The sequence below is a fragment of the Zootoca vivipara genome, chromosome 5, assembly GCF_965207765.1.
Source record: "Zootoca vivipara chromosome 5, rZooViv2.hap1.1, whole genome shotgun sequence".
NCBI classification, from domain to species: Eukaryota; Metazoa; Chordata; class Lepidosauria; order Squamata; family Lacertidae; genus Zootoca; species Zootoca vivipara.
This window is the reverse complement of record NC_142588.1, coordinates 38,489,944-38,504,943: the sequence shown is the minus strand read 5'-3', so window position 1 is coordinate 38,504,943 and position 15,000 is coordinate 38,489,944. Positions and strand designations below refer to the sequence as shown.

The 15,000-nt window shown below is 39.6% G+C and overlaps 1 protein-coding gene across 12 annotated transcripts in view; it reads right to left on the bottom strand.

Moving 5' to 3' along the window:
* The window catches only part of EBF3 (EBF transcription factor 3), a 168,358-nt gene that overhangs the window by 52,703 nt on the left and 100,655 nt on the right, over nucleotides 1-15,000 (bottom strand). For 7 of the 12 annotated variants that reach the window (XM_088670413.1, XM_088670414.1, XM_088670416.1 and 4 more), the window contains exons 7-8: nucleotides 6,249-6,330; nucleotides 2,772-2,916 (exon numbers count right to left, since the gene is read on the bottom strand). In XM_088670413.1, the coding sequence (XP_088526539.1) occupies nucleotides 2,772-2,916; nucleotides 6,249-6,330 (227 nt within the window). The remainder of the gene's footprint in view (nucleotides 1-2,771; nucleotides 2,917-6,248; nucleotides 6,331-15,000) is intronic. The other 5 variants (XM_060274828.2, XM_060274830.2, XM_035138250.3 and 2 more) reach the window with 1 other exon arrangement.

Genomic DNA, 15,000 nt, shown 5'->3' with positions numbered 1-15,000 from the left:
TAAAGCATGCAGGAACAAAAATAAAACTGGGCGTCACTACATACATTATTGTTCTTTAAACAGATTGGTGAATTGCCAGGCCCTGCTTAGGCATCAACCACAATCTTTAAAACATGTGTGATTAAGCTGGGGTTCCCCCCCCCCCAGATTTCCTTTTTTGAAAAGTTAGAGGTATTTTGCAATTTGCTACCCTGCAAGCTTGTTCTGCGACAGAGAAAATGCCTACAGTTTTGTCAGCACATGACATCACACTAACACTGTAGTAACCTCATGATCATGCTTGGCTCTTTGGTATTATTTTTAAGTGTTCTTTCTTTTAAAACAACATTGGCGTTGATAGTATAAATCCAAGTGGTTCTGCACCAAGCCAAATGACTGTCTATGGTTCATCCTATAGAAGCAGGGGAAGCTTTAACATTTATATAAACCAATGAATTCTATTGTTCTGCAGGTAAGTTTTCCTGTATTACTGAAGGATGCCTTTATTATGCTAGTTGTGTAGCTTGGAGCTGAATAGTTTTTATTCCACTTACAAAAACAAATACTTATATTTTGCTTAGATTATAACACCTCATTAGAAGAGGCTGAATTTGGGCCCAGGTTACAAGCCTAACACCACTTACTTAACCTATGATGTTGCTAGTTCGTCTCCCCCACTCCACCCCCATCCTTCTCTCTCTCTTGGGAAGGCAAGGACTAGGAGAGAGGATTCAACCTTCTTAATTGTGAACCTCATTAGTGATGGTTGCCAGGCAAAACACACACCTACTTTCAGTACATATGAAAGAGATAAACAATACGTCATAGACTATAATGACTCTTGTGCTCCAGGCAACCTTTAATTATTATATTTTTTTTTACCGTAGTTATTAGAGAAGAAAAATGTTTTTATGGTGCAAAATAAATTAATATTTTTAATTAAAAAATCCTTATGTTATATTTTGTTTGGTTTATCGCCGCATGCTGCAATAGTCAGTTTTTGCATTTAGTATGTGTATTATGTGAAACAGGAACAGAACTGACTGACTAGTAATAACCTATGTGATATGGATGCCTCCTTCAAAATAGTTGTGCTTCATGTCATAGTGGTGCCATATTAAAGGACCAATCATGTGAATCACCCATAGCATATGTTTTCCTATGCCAGCAGCCCCAGTGGAGGTATGGTACAGGCATGGAAAATAGTCATGCAACTCGTTGCAGACTGGGCACACACTGCACTTGTTACAACTGTAACATGGATCCCAGCCATATGGAATCAGGTTTTTTTGTCTGTAGCTATGAAAATTGCTCAGATAATGTATTCAATTCAGGCTAGACCAGGCATACCCAAACTGTGGCCCTCCAGATGTTTTGGCCTACAACTCCCATGATCCCTAGCTAACACGACCAGTGGTCAGGGATGATGGGGATTGTAGTCCAAAACATCTGGAGGGCCGAAGTTTGGAGATGCCTGGGCTAGACAGTAGCTACAAATTACATGTATGTAAATCAGTTAGAGGTATGGCTGTACTTAAGGAACCACAATCTGAGGCTGATTGGAGGAAGGTTTTTGTTTTGTCTTATGCTTCCATTTTAACAATTGCATTCTAAAAAAAAATATTAAGGCTTAGACCAGTGATTTAGGTCAAGATCCAAATATCTTAATATGTTTCGGGTAGCTATTGCTTTTGACATATATTAATTCATTTCACAAGCAGTTTTCTTAAATGAGTACTTCCCACATCAAGGTTCTCCCTTAACAGGCATTTTCAGAATCAGTTTTGAATTTGTATTTCACTATGAAGAAGATATGGATTGCAATTCCTATGTTCTGGAATTCCCGTTCTGTGTAGCTCACTTTGCCCTTTCTCATTCATTTTTTTGAAGGCCTGTAACCATAGCTGTTTTCATGCAAGCATTTGATGCCTAGTTATCCCTGCCTTGGTTGCTCTTTAGGTTTTAGTAGGGCTTTATGTACTGTATTGTTGTTATCTATTCTAATGTACTTATTATCATGTCATTTTTAATGCCTGTCAGCTACTTTGAGGGCTGCATGTATTTTGGGAAAGTGGCAAATAAATGCATTAATAAATATGCTCTGAAGTTGCTTTACATTGTTAGAAATGTATCCATTACTGTATACATTTATAGTGGAACATAAACAGAGATGGAGAGCATCAATCATTCTTTCATGTGTGTAGCTGGGTTTGACATTTGGCCTTAAGTAGATGCTAAATAGATATAGTTCATTACATGCTTTCATATGTAACATATAGAGGCTGGTGATTTTTCTGAATCTGATCGAAGGAAAGCACAACCTTTTTCCTTATTCAAGACCTCAGTAGTGCCTTAATCTGTTGCAGTAGGACCCAGGAACAGGAAATTGACCTCACACAGTAAATTCTTTACAGATTTGGTCATGTTTTTTAGGACCCATTTAAACTTACATACACAATCAGTGAATGTATTTCTGGACTGAAGATTATGACAAGCCAAAGTAAAAGCAAACTGAACTGAAACGGCAAGAAAAAGCTGTAAGCAAATAAACAGAAAAGGAGAAGAGTGGTTGTATGTTACATGTTAAAGAAAGGAAATAAAGTTGGAAGCAAATGCAGAAGAGACAATCTTCTCTTTGATGTGCAATCGGAAATGCTAATGTACTGTATTTTAATAGGATGATCAAGAAGAGAAATATATAATGTAAAAAGTAAAATGTAGTCGTGTAGCAAAACAAAATATGGTGCAAAAAAGCATTGCAAATAAAAAACGACATGTAAATGTGTGCCTACCATTTTCCAGATAAGAAGGGGCCGTACCTTCTGAGGGGTCAAGGCGGCGAGCCCGCCTTCCGTGTTTGGAGTTGTTGTGTACAAACATGTTGTCTGAGACAGCCAGAACATGGCCGTCCACATTGACTGTTGTTGATACAACAACCTGGGGGAGAAAAAGAAAAGAAGCACGTTTCTTTTTTTGAAGCATGTAGTCAGAAAATGTAGTGCAGCTGCTACAATAAGTTTAAACAACAAAGTGGAAACACATAACCTGTTCCTTTTCTCTGTACATAGATATATTCATAGATGCATTCACTCCTTTTTGGCTATCAGTGGAGATTTTTCAGCTCTCAGGTTTTCCCCTCCTCCTCAACACCCGCTGCACTAATTAGAGTTTAATCTCCTATTATGCTAACAAATGAATTCAATTCAGGGAAAATATTCTTCTAGCCATTAGTTTCAGAAACACCCCTCTAACCGCTCATTTTAAAAGCTACTGTTTTGATTGATCTGTTGATATATTGATTAGATAGTTTATCCAATTAAAATTTGTACACTTGAGACTGTCTTCAAATGAGGAATTGTGAGCACTCCAAGTCAGAGGGGGGGGGAAATATTTTGCTTAATAAATAAAAATGTGTAACTCTGTTTTCTTTCCAGAAATGATCTCTAGGTCACTTTCACAATTACATTTAATGTCTGATGATGAACTTTTTTGCATCTGAAAAGACCAAGTTGAATATGAATACTAAAAGTGCTTTCGATTCATGAAAAGTATCTATTCTCAAGTTTAGTTGAACACTCAGTGACCCTGAAAATTCCTTCTTTATTTTTAACGTAAAGCTTTCTGTACTTGTTTCCAAGTTTAGAGTCTTACCATAGAAGAGATGTTAGAAAAGTCCTACTTCAGACTTAGTAAGTTTTTTAAAAGGGACAGTTACAAAAATGCACGTCCTTGGCATTAAAAAATTCTGCCCCATAGAATTGTGAGTTGCATTCTAGAAGTGCTGTAATTATCAATCAATGAAAAGTCTTTACTTATTGTATTTTGAGGTACATATGTAAGTTACTTGCATAGGCAGTGTTTATTACCATAATACGATATGGCCAGATTTGGCAGCCAAATTTATAATTTTTTTTATGAAAGGTTCAGATTCTCTAACTTTATTTAAACCACTCTTGTACTGTTTCTCAAGTTTGTCCTGTCCTTCCCAGTGGAGCAATTGCTCTACATTTTTGGTTGTATCCAGTTGTGTCTCTCCATTGATGGAAAGCAATTTGATCCAGCAGAGGTTTTTGTTAGCAGAAAGGGGGAGATGATATTCGATGATGAGGGGGTGCAAGGGACTGCAAAGGGAGAGGGGAATCAGCAGAAATCATGATAGATGTTGAAAGGGACTTGAGGAGAAAGGGAGAATATGTGAACCCCGTTTCAGCTCGTTTCAGCCTTTACTGAATCAAAGAGTCTTCCATCAGCAGTGAAACAATTCAATACAACCTTTTGCTTTTAGTTTAAGAACAACAGAGAATGGTGCTGCAGCATATTAAAAGGACCAACCTTTTAATTTCTGTCGGGTGGGGAGAAATGGAAAAAGGTGCATCCTACGACAACTTACTATAAATGAAAACACAGGACACTTTTCCTTTCCCAGTGGGTCCGAGGCATCAGATGTAAATTCTTTCCTATTTTCTATGTTTTAGATCACCTTTGATCCTGTTTTTTTCCACATGCTGTAATTAGCTATCAGCTATTACAGCACCTTCTCCTGTATATTCTGCCTCCTCTGAGCCAGCCATCTGTGTTCCCCTTGAGAGAAGCCTGAGGGTGTTTCTCTAGAAGTCTGTGATTCTGCAGCCTGCACTGTTTTCTCCGAAGAGTCAGACTGTATTGCTTCTCCAGGACATCCATTATGGGAGATTCATAAAGTTGGACTTTGCCTCCAGTATCCCAAATTCCAGTCCCTGCAGTCACATTACTAGGCTAGTTGCTTTTCACTTTTAATGAATTATAGAGATGACTGACATCCCCCAGTCCTATGCACATATAATGCTTTTAGAAAGAGGGTATCGTAAAGCATATTAAAGAGCAATTCTAAGGGAAGTTGGGGTTCCTCCCTCCCGTGGCTAGGCCACAATGTGTTTTCCAAAAACAGGTAAAATTGTATTTAATATATAAAACACGTTTTGTTCCGTCACTGATATATAGGTCAGTAATCACAAAAGGAAAATTCTATAGTTCAGCAAAAGTACATATGCTCTCTCCTTTGTTTTATTGGCTCATTCCTGCAGTGCACCTAAAGAAAAGTGCTGAGATAGTAAAACAAGTTGAAAATATTGTTCAAGACCTGACATACTGTTAAATCCACTTAACTCTTCTAAGAAGTACTGTAGGTAGCTTAGTTAAGGAAACACAGGGAAGTCTTCCTAGTGACTTCCTACTGGCTACATTGCCAACCACAGAACTATTCATGGCTGGTGCTTCGTTTAGTCACTGAGGGACATTTCCACTCATTCCAGGTTTTACCTTATGCTCTGTTCAAATCAATTTTATCAATCCACATGAACCTGAGCTGCATGAAAAATTGAAACTTGGTGCAGTTGTTCTGAAGAGTTGTTTTTCTCTCTCCAACTTGACTAGCATCACTTGATTGGGTTGGCTATGCAAATAAACCCATGTTACATTACATTAATAGTAAGTTACTCTTCTCAGAACCATCTCTTGGACTTAAACGTTTCTAATCTAAAATGATATATTGCTCTATAACTATTCCCAGTTAAAACAACAACGATCTGTTAAAACAGAAAGTTTTCTATATTGGTTTTGAGTTACCTACAGTAGTTTTTTTTTTTAAAAAAAACTGCAACAAGAAACAAGTAGAAAATAACTCTTAGTAAGAAAATTGACTTTTATATCATGAAAACCATAAAGATTGAGCCAAAACCCAATAAAGTCCATGAACATTAGCTGCCCCCCCCAAAGTAAAACAATGGTATTTGGCATGTAACAAAACTTTTCTGAATTGTATACTCCACTACATAAGGATTTTTTTTGAAATTCGGTAATCCTTAGATGTTTTCAAGTTCTTGGTGATTAATCTGTGCAAAACATATACAAATTGTCTCTGTGCACATCAAAACTTAAAACCTAAACTCTTGGCCAGCAAGAGGTACTGCCCTGGCATTTGGGGTTACTACACATGTTCTTGGTGGTGGTGGGACATCTCAGATTAGGTCTACTCAGATAACCAGAAGAGGGGCAGCTAATGTGACAATGGAAATGAGAGAGGCAGGCACTCCTGTTGCTTTACTGAGTGGTCTGGAAGGTTGGGAAATCTGACTTGTGGATGTCACAAAGAACTGAAAATACAACATGCAATTAAATTTGGCAAATGTTCATAACAATTAGGGAGAAACAACAGAGTCTCCTTAAATCAACTGCATAATGCTTCTTCTGCGCAAGTACTTGCAAGCCTTAGCTCGTTTTGAAATCTGTACCTGGAATCTTCGCATATCTCGTGGGTTTCCTGCATTCTTCAAACAGTTCTGATTGCACTTGAGGAAAAACTTTAGAAAAAATCTACAAAAATACAAAATTAAAATTTGTTAGGGATGTCAAAGACACAGGAAGGATTTGAAAGTATGCAGCAGATTCTATACCAAAAATTACAAGTGGGGTGTTGCCAAAAAACAGAATGCCATTTTTCTTGTTTTATTTCATCTATAAACTGAAGCTCATATCAATAGCAGCGTGCCCTTGAACAATTGCATCTTCCAGTCTTGAGAAGAGAATAGATATTTTGGGCCAGATACTCAGGGAGTGTTATTAAGTGAACAGTGCAGATCAATTGGCCACATTTATAGTGTGCTCTTATGCATGATTACACAGAAGTAAGTTCCACTGTGTTCAATAGCATTTACTTCCTTAGTAAGAACGTTTAGGATTGCAGTCTTAATCTGAAATGCTATGCCTATTTATTTGGAAATAATCCCATTGAACTCAGCAGAAGTTACTTTCAAATAACTATGTGCAGGACCAGGATGCTGTTTAATACAAAGACAGACACTGAAACCAAATGTGTGACTAATGCATGCCCCCCCCCCAAAATAACTGCTATAATGACTTGCAATTTATAATTTCTTATATATTGGGGTTTAAAAACCCTTGTATATTTTTTTTCAACTGTACACTTGCAAACACGTGGAAAAGATTATCTTATTCCAACAACATTTAGACTGCCTAATGGTATAGCTGCTCACTGTTTTTTAAAGGGTGAAGAACCCTTGATAGCTATTCAGTCCAGCAATCCTTGGTGGAGAAGGCTCAATTGTCCTGACCCTGACCCTGACCCGCAGTACTGATTTTGACACAAAGGGGAAAGAAAAACAAATTGGATCATGAAAATCAGTGGTGCTAGCCAGGGAGATGCTGGTGGTAGGCCAGGGAGATGCCCCAGCACTGAATCTGAGCCTGTCATCTGGGAGCTCCTTGAACCAGAGGCCTCAGAATTGGATCTCCTAGAGGCAGCACCCTGTGAGGCAGATTCCCCTGAAGATCCAGTCCCCTTTACACTAGGAGTCCCATGCTTCTCAGTGCCTGTTCACCTGCACTGGCAACACACAAGGCAGGAGCTGATGGAAGGGTGACACAATGCTGGCCCCTAGCCACAAAGACTACCCCTTTAAGTTTCTCCACTCTTCAGGAAGGGGATGGAGCTTGAAATGGGTATTAGGCCTGAGCTCCAGGTGTTGGTGAAGTAAGTTACTGGTATGTGCTTGGAGCTATCCAAGGTACTGCAACCCTAGCTTCTCCCTACTTACGACTTGACTGGCATCCATCATCATGTCTGTGCACCCCACTCATGGTCAGGGCAGGATACCAAGGTCCACAAAACACCATCAAATAAATAGCAGGTTGTACAGTAAAAAAGTTTTCATCAGCTGCACCTTTTCTGTTTCAGCTTTTAAATGTTTAGTACATCAAAAGATAAAAATTGAAGACACGAACTGGGCATTTCAGCCAAGCCATATAGAAAGCTCTTATATATAAAAGAGGTGAGCAAGGTCTCCCTGCCCTTTTCTTTTTTCCTTCTTTAACGACGACAACAAGAACCCCCTGCCATAACTTCAAGCAGCACCATGGCTGCCCTGGCTGCATTCTTGGAAATGGGAACATTACTCTGTCACAAGGTAGCAATGTTTCCAGAGTTATTCTGCGCTGGAAATTGGGGTCAGCCCTTGAAGCGTCAGTAATGTCTTTTGTTGAAAAGCTGAGAAGAAAACCTTGGCCACCTTGCATATTTAAGGTAAAAAAAATATTTTATTTTATTTATAAATTCAGCCCTCCAAAGATTAATCTCCTCCCTCAAAGATTACACCCTCATTCATGCAATTCTTTCAAACAGTAATTCTGTAAGTGGCATATATGGTTGGCAGAGACCTCCTGCTATAATCATAATTATGCCAATGGTGTGTATGCAAACCCACTGGCAACTGGGATGTACAACAGGCTGAATACTACCATGGCAGGAAGTCCCATGCAAGGAGAAGCTCAGAACATAACATCCAGAGCACAGCAATTAAAGACCCTTATCTAATCACTCTGAAGTATCCAGCAACCTAGACACCTTACATACACATGGACTACTGATATCTACAGCTACTTATAGCCATACCATGACTACATCCTTGGGCCGTGCAATCAGTATCAGACTGCATCATCTGCACCACCAATGAGTAGTAAGTAATGGGAAGAAGCACATCAGTGGGTAAAGTTCACTTTCTTCCTGAGCCCTTACCTATTACTCTAGCAGCCTGGATGCTGCACCACTGACCTGCAGGCCAGTGACTTCATTTGTATTAGTGGTAGTTGGAGGCTGCAGTGAAACATAGTTCCCCCTAATATTCTTTTACATTTCCTTGCCCATGGATAAAGGCTTAGGCATAGCTATGCACCTCTACTTCCTAGCCTCCATGCAGGAGGGCAAAAACTTGGCTTAACACAGCTAGGGAAAAAAAACCAGGGAAACGAGATATCATTTGATGCACTACACATTTAAGGTCACCAATAAGACTCAGGGTGAAATTCAACATTGTGCTAATATGATTGTACCATCAGCGTGTGCATTTCTGCTTGTCAGATGGAACAATACCCCCTCGCCTCTCCCTGCATGCAGTTTTGACCCTGCAGAGTGGATTGGGGGAAGGAGCAAGGGGTGCAGAGGTAGAAAAGCCTCATTGTGCTAGTAGGGTTCCTTCAGCTGGCTTCCGCTAGCACAGTGGGTTAGTTAGATCTGGCCCTTCAATTTAATGGAGTTCTGGGCAAGCTTGGACTATGGTGCTTGAGAAGTATGCCTCCACCAACCTTATATGCACAAAAAATGGAGACTTTTCTTTTGTTAGTAGTAGTAAGCAGTAGCCATAACTGGTGAGAAAATAGAGTTGCAGACTGTTGTCGTTTTTCAGTATTTTCAACAGTTAAGAAGAATCCTTGTTTCTGATACAATTAACATGGGCAAAACATATTACACAGTCTACTTCTTCAAAAGTATTTCGATAACCAGAATATTTATTATTATTATTATTATTATTATTATTATTATTATTATTATTATTATATACCACCAAGGCACATCACAAGGTATAAGAGCACAGCTCTTTGCTTGGAAGAGTTCAGAGGAAACAATAGAGAAAGGGGAGGGACATGAAATTTATTCCATTTAACTGTTCTTAGGCTAATACTACAATTCTAACTCCACATACTGGGGAGTATACACCAGCAAGACCAATAGGACTTACTTCTGAGTAGATATGGTTAGCATTACACTATTACAGTGCAATGCAAGCCCAATATCTGCTGGGATGTGAAAGTTTGGATTAAGTGGCTCCAGCATTCCCAGCTGAGCCAAGGCTATCCCAATGTGAGCCCCTCACCCCAAATGACCCAGCAGTAGCCCCTCCCAGAGGCTACTGAATGCAGTTTGCGATGTATTTTAATCTTTGTTGGAAGCTGCCAGAGTGGCTGGGGAAACCCAGACGGGTGGGCGGGGTACAAATTATTATTATTATTATTATTATTATTATTATTATTATTATTGGCAATTTATGCAGGCATAAGTTAAAATGCTTCCTAGTTAGGATTACTCTCTTAGTTGTATAAATATGAGGACAAAGGGATTATTCAAAAGGCATCAGAGAAAGGGTGAAATATGAGGACGGATTTGAAGAAAGTCAAAGGAGGTTAAAAAAGTGTTCGGGAGGGGGGAGCAGTTCCAGGCACAAGGAACAGAAAGGGAGAAAGTGTAGAGCTGTTTGAATGAGCAGAAAACCACTGATTAGCTGGTGCTGATGAAAAAGAAAAAAGAAGACCAGAGAAGTTTACAGTCATGGTGAGAAATAATCATGTCACAAACCAGCAGGCCCATGCTGAACTGGTCTGAGGCGCAAGGCAGGAGTCCTGTTAGAATAAAGTTATAAACTCAAACAAAAGAGCAGCCAGTCCTTGGCAGGGCCCCCCCAGCCAGCTTAGCCCTCGGAGACTTAGGGCAAGTGTACTGGCTATTCCCATATCCTCTTCATGAGCCTACAAACCAGAGTTTATGCAGAGGGAGCAGAGAAATGGGTTAGTGTGTCAGATTACACTAATATGATAAAATAAAGGGAAGGTGAAACTTCAGTTTGTGAAAGTGGCAATTAATGGCAGGCAGTACAAATAATAATAATAATAATAACAATAATAATAATAATAATAATAATAATAATAATAATAATAATAATAATAATAATAGACTGGAAAAACAAGAGACATCTTCAAGTTCCTCTTTTTTGCCCAAGCAGTTGTAAAAATGATTATAAACTGAATTAGAGCATTTGGCCCTAATATCTTCCATCTCCAAATAAAGGACATAAGGTACATGATGACAGTGTTTTGGGGAACCAATGAAGAAAAGTGTTTAGAACTGCACATTATTATGTGAAATTGATTTTTTTGATTGAGTTTTTTATGACAGGAAAACCAGGTGTGTTTTAAAAATACGTTTTGCTTCCTATATCATGCTAATGAAGCTGTTATTGTGTGGTTCAGATGGAATTCCAAATCCATTTGAAGATTACACCTCATTCAGGGGATGCTCAAAACAGTACAATTTTCAACACAACATGGGCCAACACTTTTCACCCATTGTTGCACACCAGTGTAGGTATTTTTTTTAAAAATGAGAAGCTGTCTGGAAATGTTTTTAAATAAACAAGATATTTGTACCGCTAATCAATGATCTAATTCCATGACCTAGTATCTGTAGTAGGAAACGGGCCTAAGACCTTAAGTGATATAAACCTCCATCAAGAAGCAGTGGCCTAAAACATGGAGGTTTTGGACTCAAATTGACTAAGAAAAAATACAGAGCTAAAAGGAGTGTCAAGGGTTTGCCAATTGTTCCCTGGTGCTTGAAACAAGAGGCATACTACCCACAGACACCTTTAGACATGTAGATGGCAACTCTTCAAGGTGTCATGTAATCAAAATATTTGCTTTATCCAACCTAATGCTTGTGCAACATACTCTTAAAGACCTTGCGTGATGGAGATGCCACAATAAATCTAGACAGCCACTTTCAAGTGCTCCATTCCAGTTCATAGGTTTCTATCCTCCAGCCCACCCTTTTTAACCTTTCCTAAAATTTACAAAGAAGGTAAGTGTCCACTGTCCTTATGTTATCACTCACTGTACAGTGGTACCTCGGTTTAAGTACACAATTGGTTCCGGAAGTCTGTACTTAACCTGAAGCGTACTTAACCTGAAGCAAACCTTTCCACTGAAAGTAATGAAAAGTGGATTAATCCGTTCCAGATGGGTCCGTGAAGTACTTAAACTGAAAGTACTCAAACTGAAGCGTACTTAAACCGAGGTATGACTGTATCTGAAACCTATTATCAAATTCCTTCTCAGGTACTACAATCTAACCTATTCACTTTGGGAAGGACTCTTCTCTGCCTCATCTACTGTCCACACACACACACAGAGAGAGAGAGAGAGTACACATTATACATATACATATACACATTGTTCACATTAGATTCCACATAATAGCAACTACACTGGAATATGGTTTGGTGGATTCTGAATTGAACTTGTCGTCATGAGAAAAACAAATGCAATACTTGAAAATTTTGTTGAGGCCAATTTTAAGCTAAAATAATGTTGGGGAAGGAAATATTTATTCTAGGAAAAAGCACTTTCTTTGATCCTAATTAATCATCCCTCAAAGGACTCTTTAAGCTGTGCCTGGGGCAGAGCCCCTAACAGCTTAAAATATCCTGGAAGGAAGAGTTAAATTAGGGTCTAGGGATGTGCAGCCTGAGGTGCACTTCCCCTGATCCCTATTTCCCACCCAAATTCCCATGCACTATGACTATGGAAAGGGAAATATATTTCCCCTACCCCATACTATACCATTCAAATCCAGGGTTGAGTCTCTTCTTAGTTACCTGTTTACCTATTGCTTAACATTAGAATTTTAGGCTAAGTGCTGTAGAACTGTTACAATGATAATGATGATAATGAATTATTCATCTTTGTTAGTATTTATTATTGTTTATTTATTATTTGTTTATTTATTATTTATTGTTTATTTATTATTTGTTAGCTGTTCTACACAGTGCATTTTTGCTAGAAAAATGGGTGCTGGTCATCACCACGAAGTTGTTACAGTAAGTGCCGCACCTTTTAACAACAACAAAGAGAGGTGTTGGTACTGCGTACCCTTGAGTAACCCCAGAAAAACAGCACTGGCTCTTCTCAAGGCAATTCACAAACAAAAGTGAAGCTAACAAACTTACAAAAAACGGGGTGGGGGAGGAACACAGCAGAAAAAGCATATCAACCAACCAGCTGAACCAGAGGTCAAACAGAAGAGATCTGCTTCACAGTCCCTCCAGAAGTTCAATAAAAAGGGTGAATTGCAACTTCAGTGGGAAGTTCAATCCACAGCCTCAGGGTAATTGATGTAAAGGCCCAGTTTCTCCCCCCAATAGTTCTCATTTCACTCTGAGCGGGGCACAAGAAGATTACCAAGCTGGCATGGAGGGCAATATAAGGGCAGTCATTAATAGGATCAAAACTATGAAGGGCTTCGTTAGGTAGATTAAATTTGCAAGGGTTCAGGTAGAGTGATTATTAGGATAGAAGAAAGAGTAAAACAATGCACCCATTAATTTTGGGCTAAGGTTTTGTTTTGGCAACATCACAGTTTGCAGTTCTATACCCAAAGTCTCAAAGTACAAGCTCTTCCACTGCAGCTTCAGGCTTCAAAATCCACCCCCTTGAGTGTTTTTCAACGACATATTTCCTGTGGGAGAAATGAGAACTCCCTGCCCACTATTCTTCTTTGGTTTGCAAGGAGCAGCTTAAAACAATATGATTCCTAGCCCAATGGTAGCCAGTGTGGTACCTTCAGAAGGTTGGGCTACAACTCCTCATCACTGACCACAGGCCACCTTGGTTGGGGCTGGTGGGACGACAACAACATATAGAGGACACCATGTTGGCAACCCCTGCCCTGCCCTCACCCATCTCCCTCTGCCTCCTGTTGCTGTGAGCAAGAGAAGGTAAAGGAAAAATGTGGCTGTGAAGTGAAGGCAAATGCTGGATCTATTATTGATTAAATTGTTACATGTGGACTGAAGTAAGCAGCAGGAAGCACTGGTGAACTGAGTTGGACTAAAATAAGAGAATATTTAACATGTTTATAGTGAATTTTAAGTGTTTGAAGCAATTTATATACATTATCTCAGTCATCCTTTCAAGATAGGGGGTATTCCTCTAGTTCTGCAGTGCCCACAGACCTGTTCCCAGATGCCCACATGGTTCTCTACTCTCCTTCTTACAGAGTAGAAGTTCTTGTTGCTGTCATAACCCAATAGGAAGCTGGCTCCTGCATGCCTCTGACTAGCCAGAATGAAGAGGAGGGAGAGTGTATGGGGAGGCAGTGGTATAAAGCATGGGAACTGCTAACTGTTGCAGAGACACAGAGGGGAGAAGGGTCAGTAGAGTTGCAGAGAGATGTCGGAAACATCTTCCTCAGGCTTGTCTTTATGATGGCTACCTTTTTGCTTTCCTGTTGCTGATAACAGTGATACAAATGCCGTAAGTACAGGTAATCACACTACCTGCTCAGGCTTTGGTTTTAAAGTGACTCCAAAGAAGGGTGTGTGTGTTTTTTAAGCCCTTAGATCACCTTGTGAATGGGATATTAATTTGGGGATATTAATTTAATAGGAAATTATTTAGAGGTGATGGGGGCGTAATGATGAATGGGGGTAATTGAAGTGGAATTAATTTGGAGCAGAATATGGGTTGCAGGATATATTAACTGGGAGGGAGGTTAAATTAATCAGAGGAACTATTTTAGGTTTTTGTGAGTTTAAAGAAGGAATAAACAAAACACATGCTCAGAGAAACAGCAGCAGGGGTGTTTGAGAATAAAAAATGCCAAATTATTTCAATTCTAAGGTCTGGAACAGGCATCCCCAAACTGCGGCCCTCCAGATGTTTTGGCCTACAACTCCCATGATCCCTAGCTAACAGGACCAGTGGTCAGGGATGATGGGAATTGTAGTCCAAAACATCTGGAGGGCTGAAGTTTGGGGGTGCCTGGCCTGGAAAGAGTATTCTTCCCTATTCTTCGTCAAACCTGGAGAAGATGCCACTGCCAACCTGGTGCTCTCTTGACCTTGTTGCTGCCTTGTTCCACCCCCAGCAAATGCCCTGCCATGGCTATATGATAGGAAACTATAAACCAGCCAGGAGTCCTGTGGCACCTTAAAAACTAATACAATTAAGATTAACACATCTACAGTGGGGTCAACACCACCCCAGCTCTTATCCAGAATTATGGAGACTGACAGTAAAAGAAAGACACCAGAGTTCAAATTTCTGTGACTCAGTGAGCTGCTGGGCATTCTACTTTTTGTATTGAGATCTCTGTGTGACATTCCATTATTTTGTAGAATAATGTTTGTTTTAGTGGGTTGTTTTTTAAAACAAAACAAAAACACACGCAAGCAGTTGACATATTCTGCCTGAATGGAATACAAGGCAGCCTTTGACAGATGTTCTCGCAACCTTTTCTAGTATGACTGCAGACAAGATACTTTAAGAAATGTGGTATCACGTGATTAACAGGTGGGTGGCTCCTCCCACCTGGCACACTCGGCCAGCCCACGAGAGGTGGGGAAGATGTACTAGTGTTTG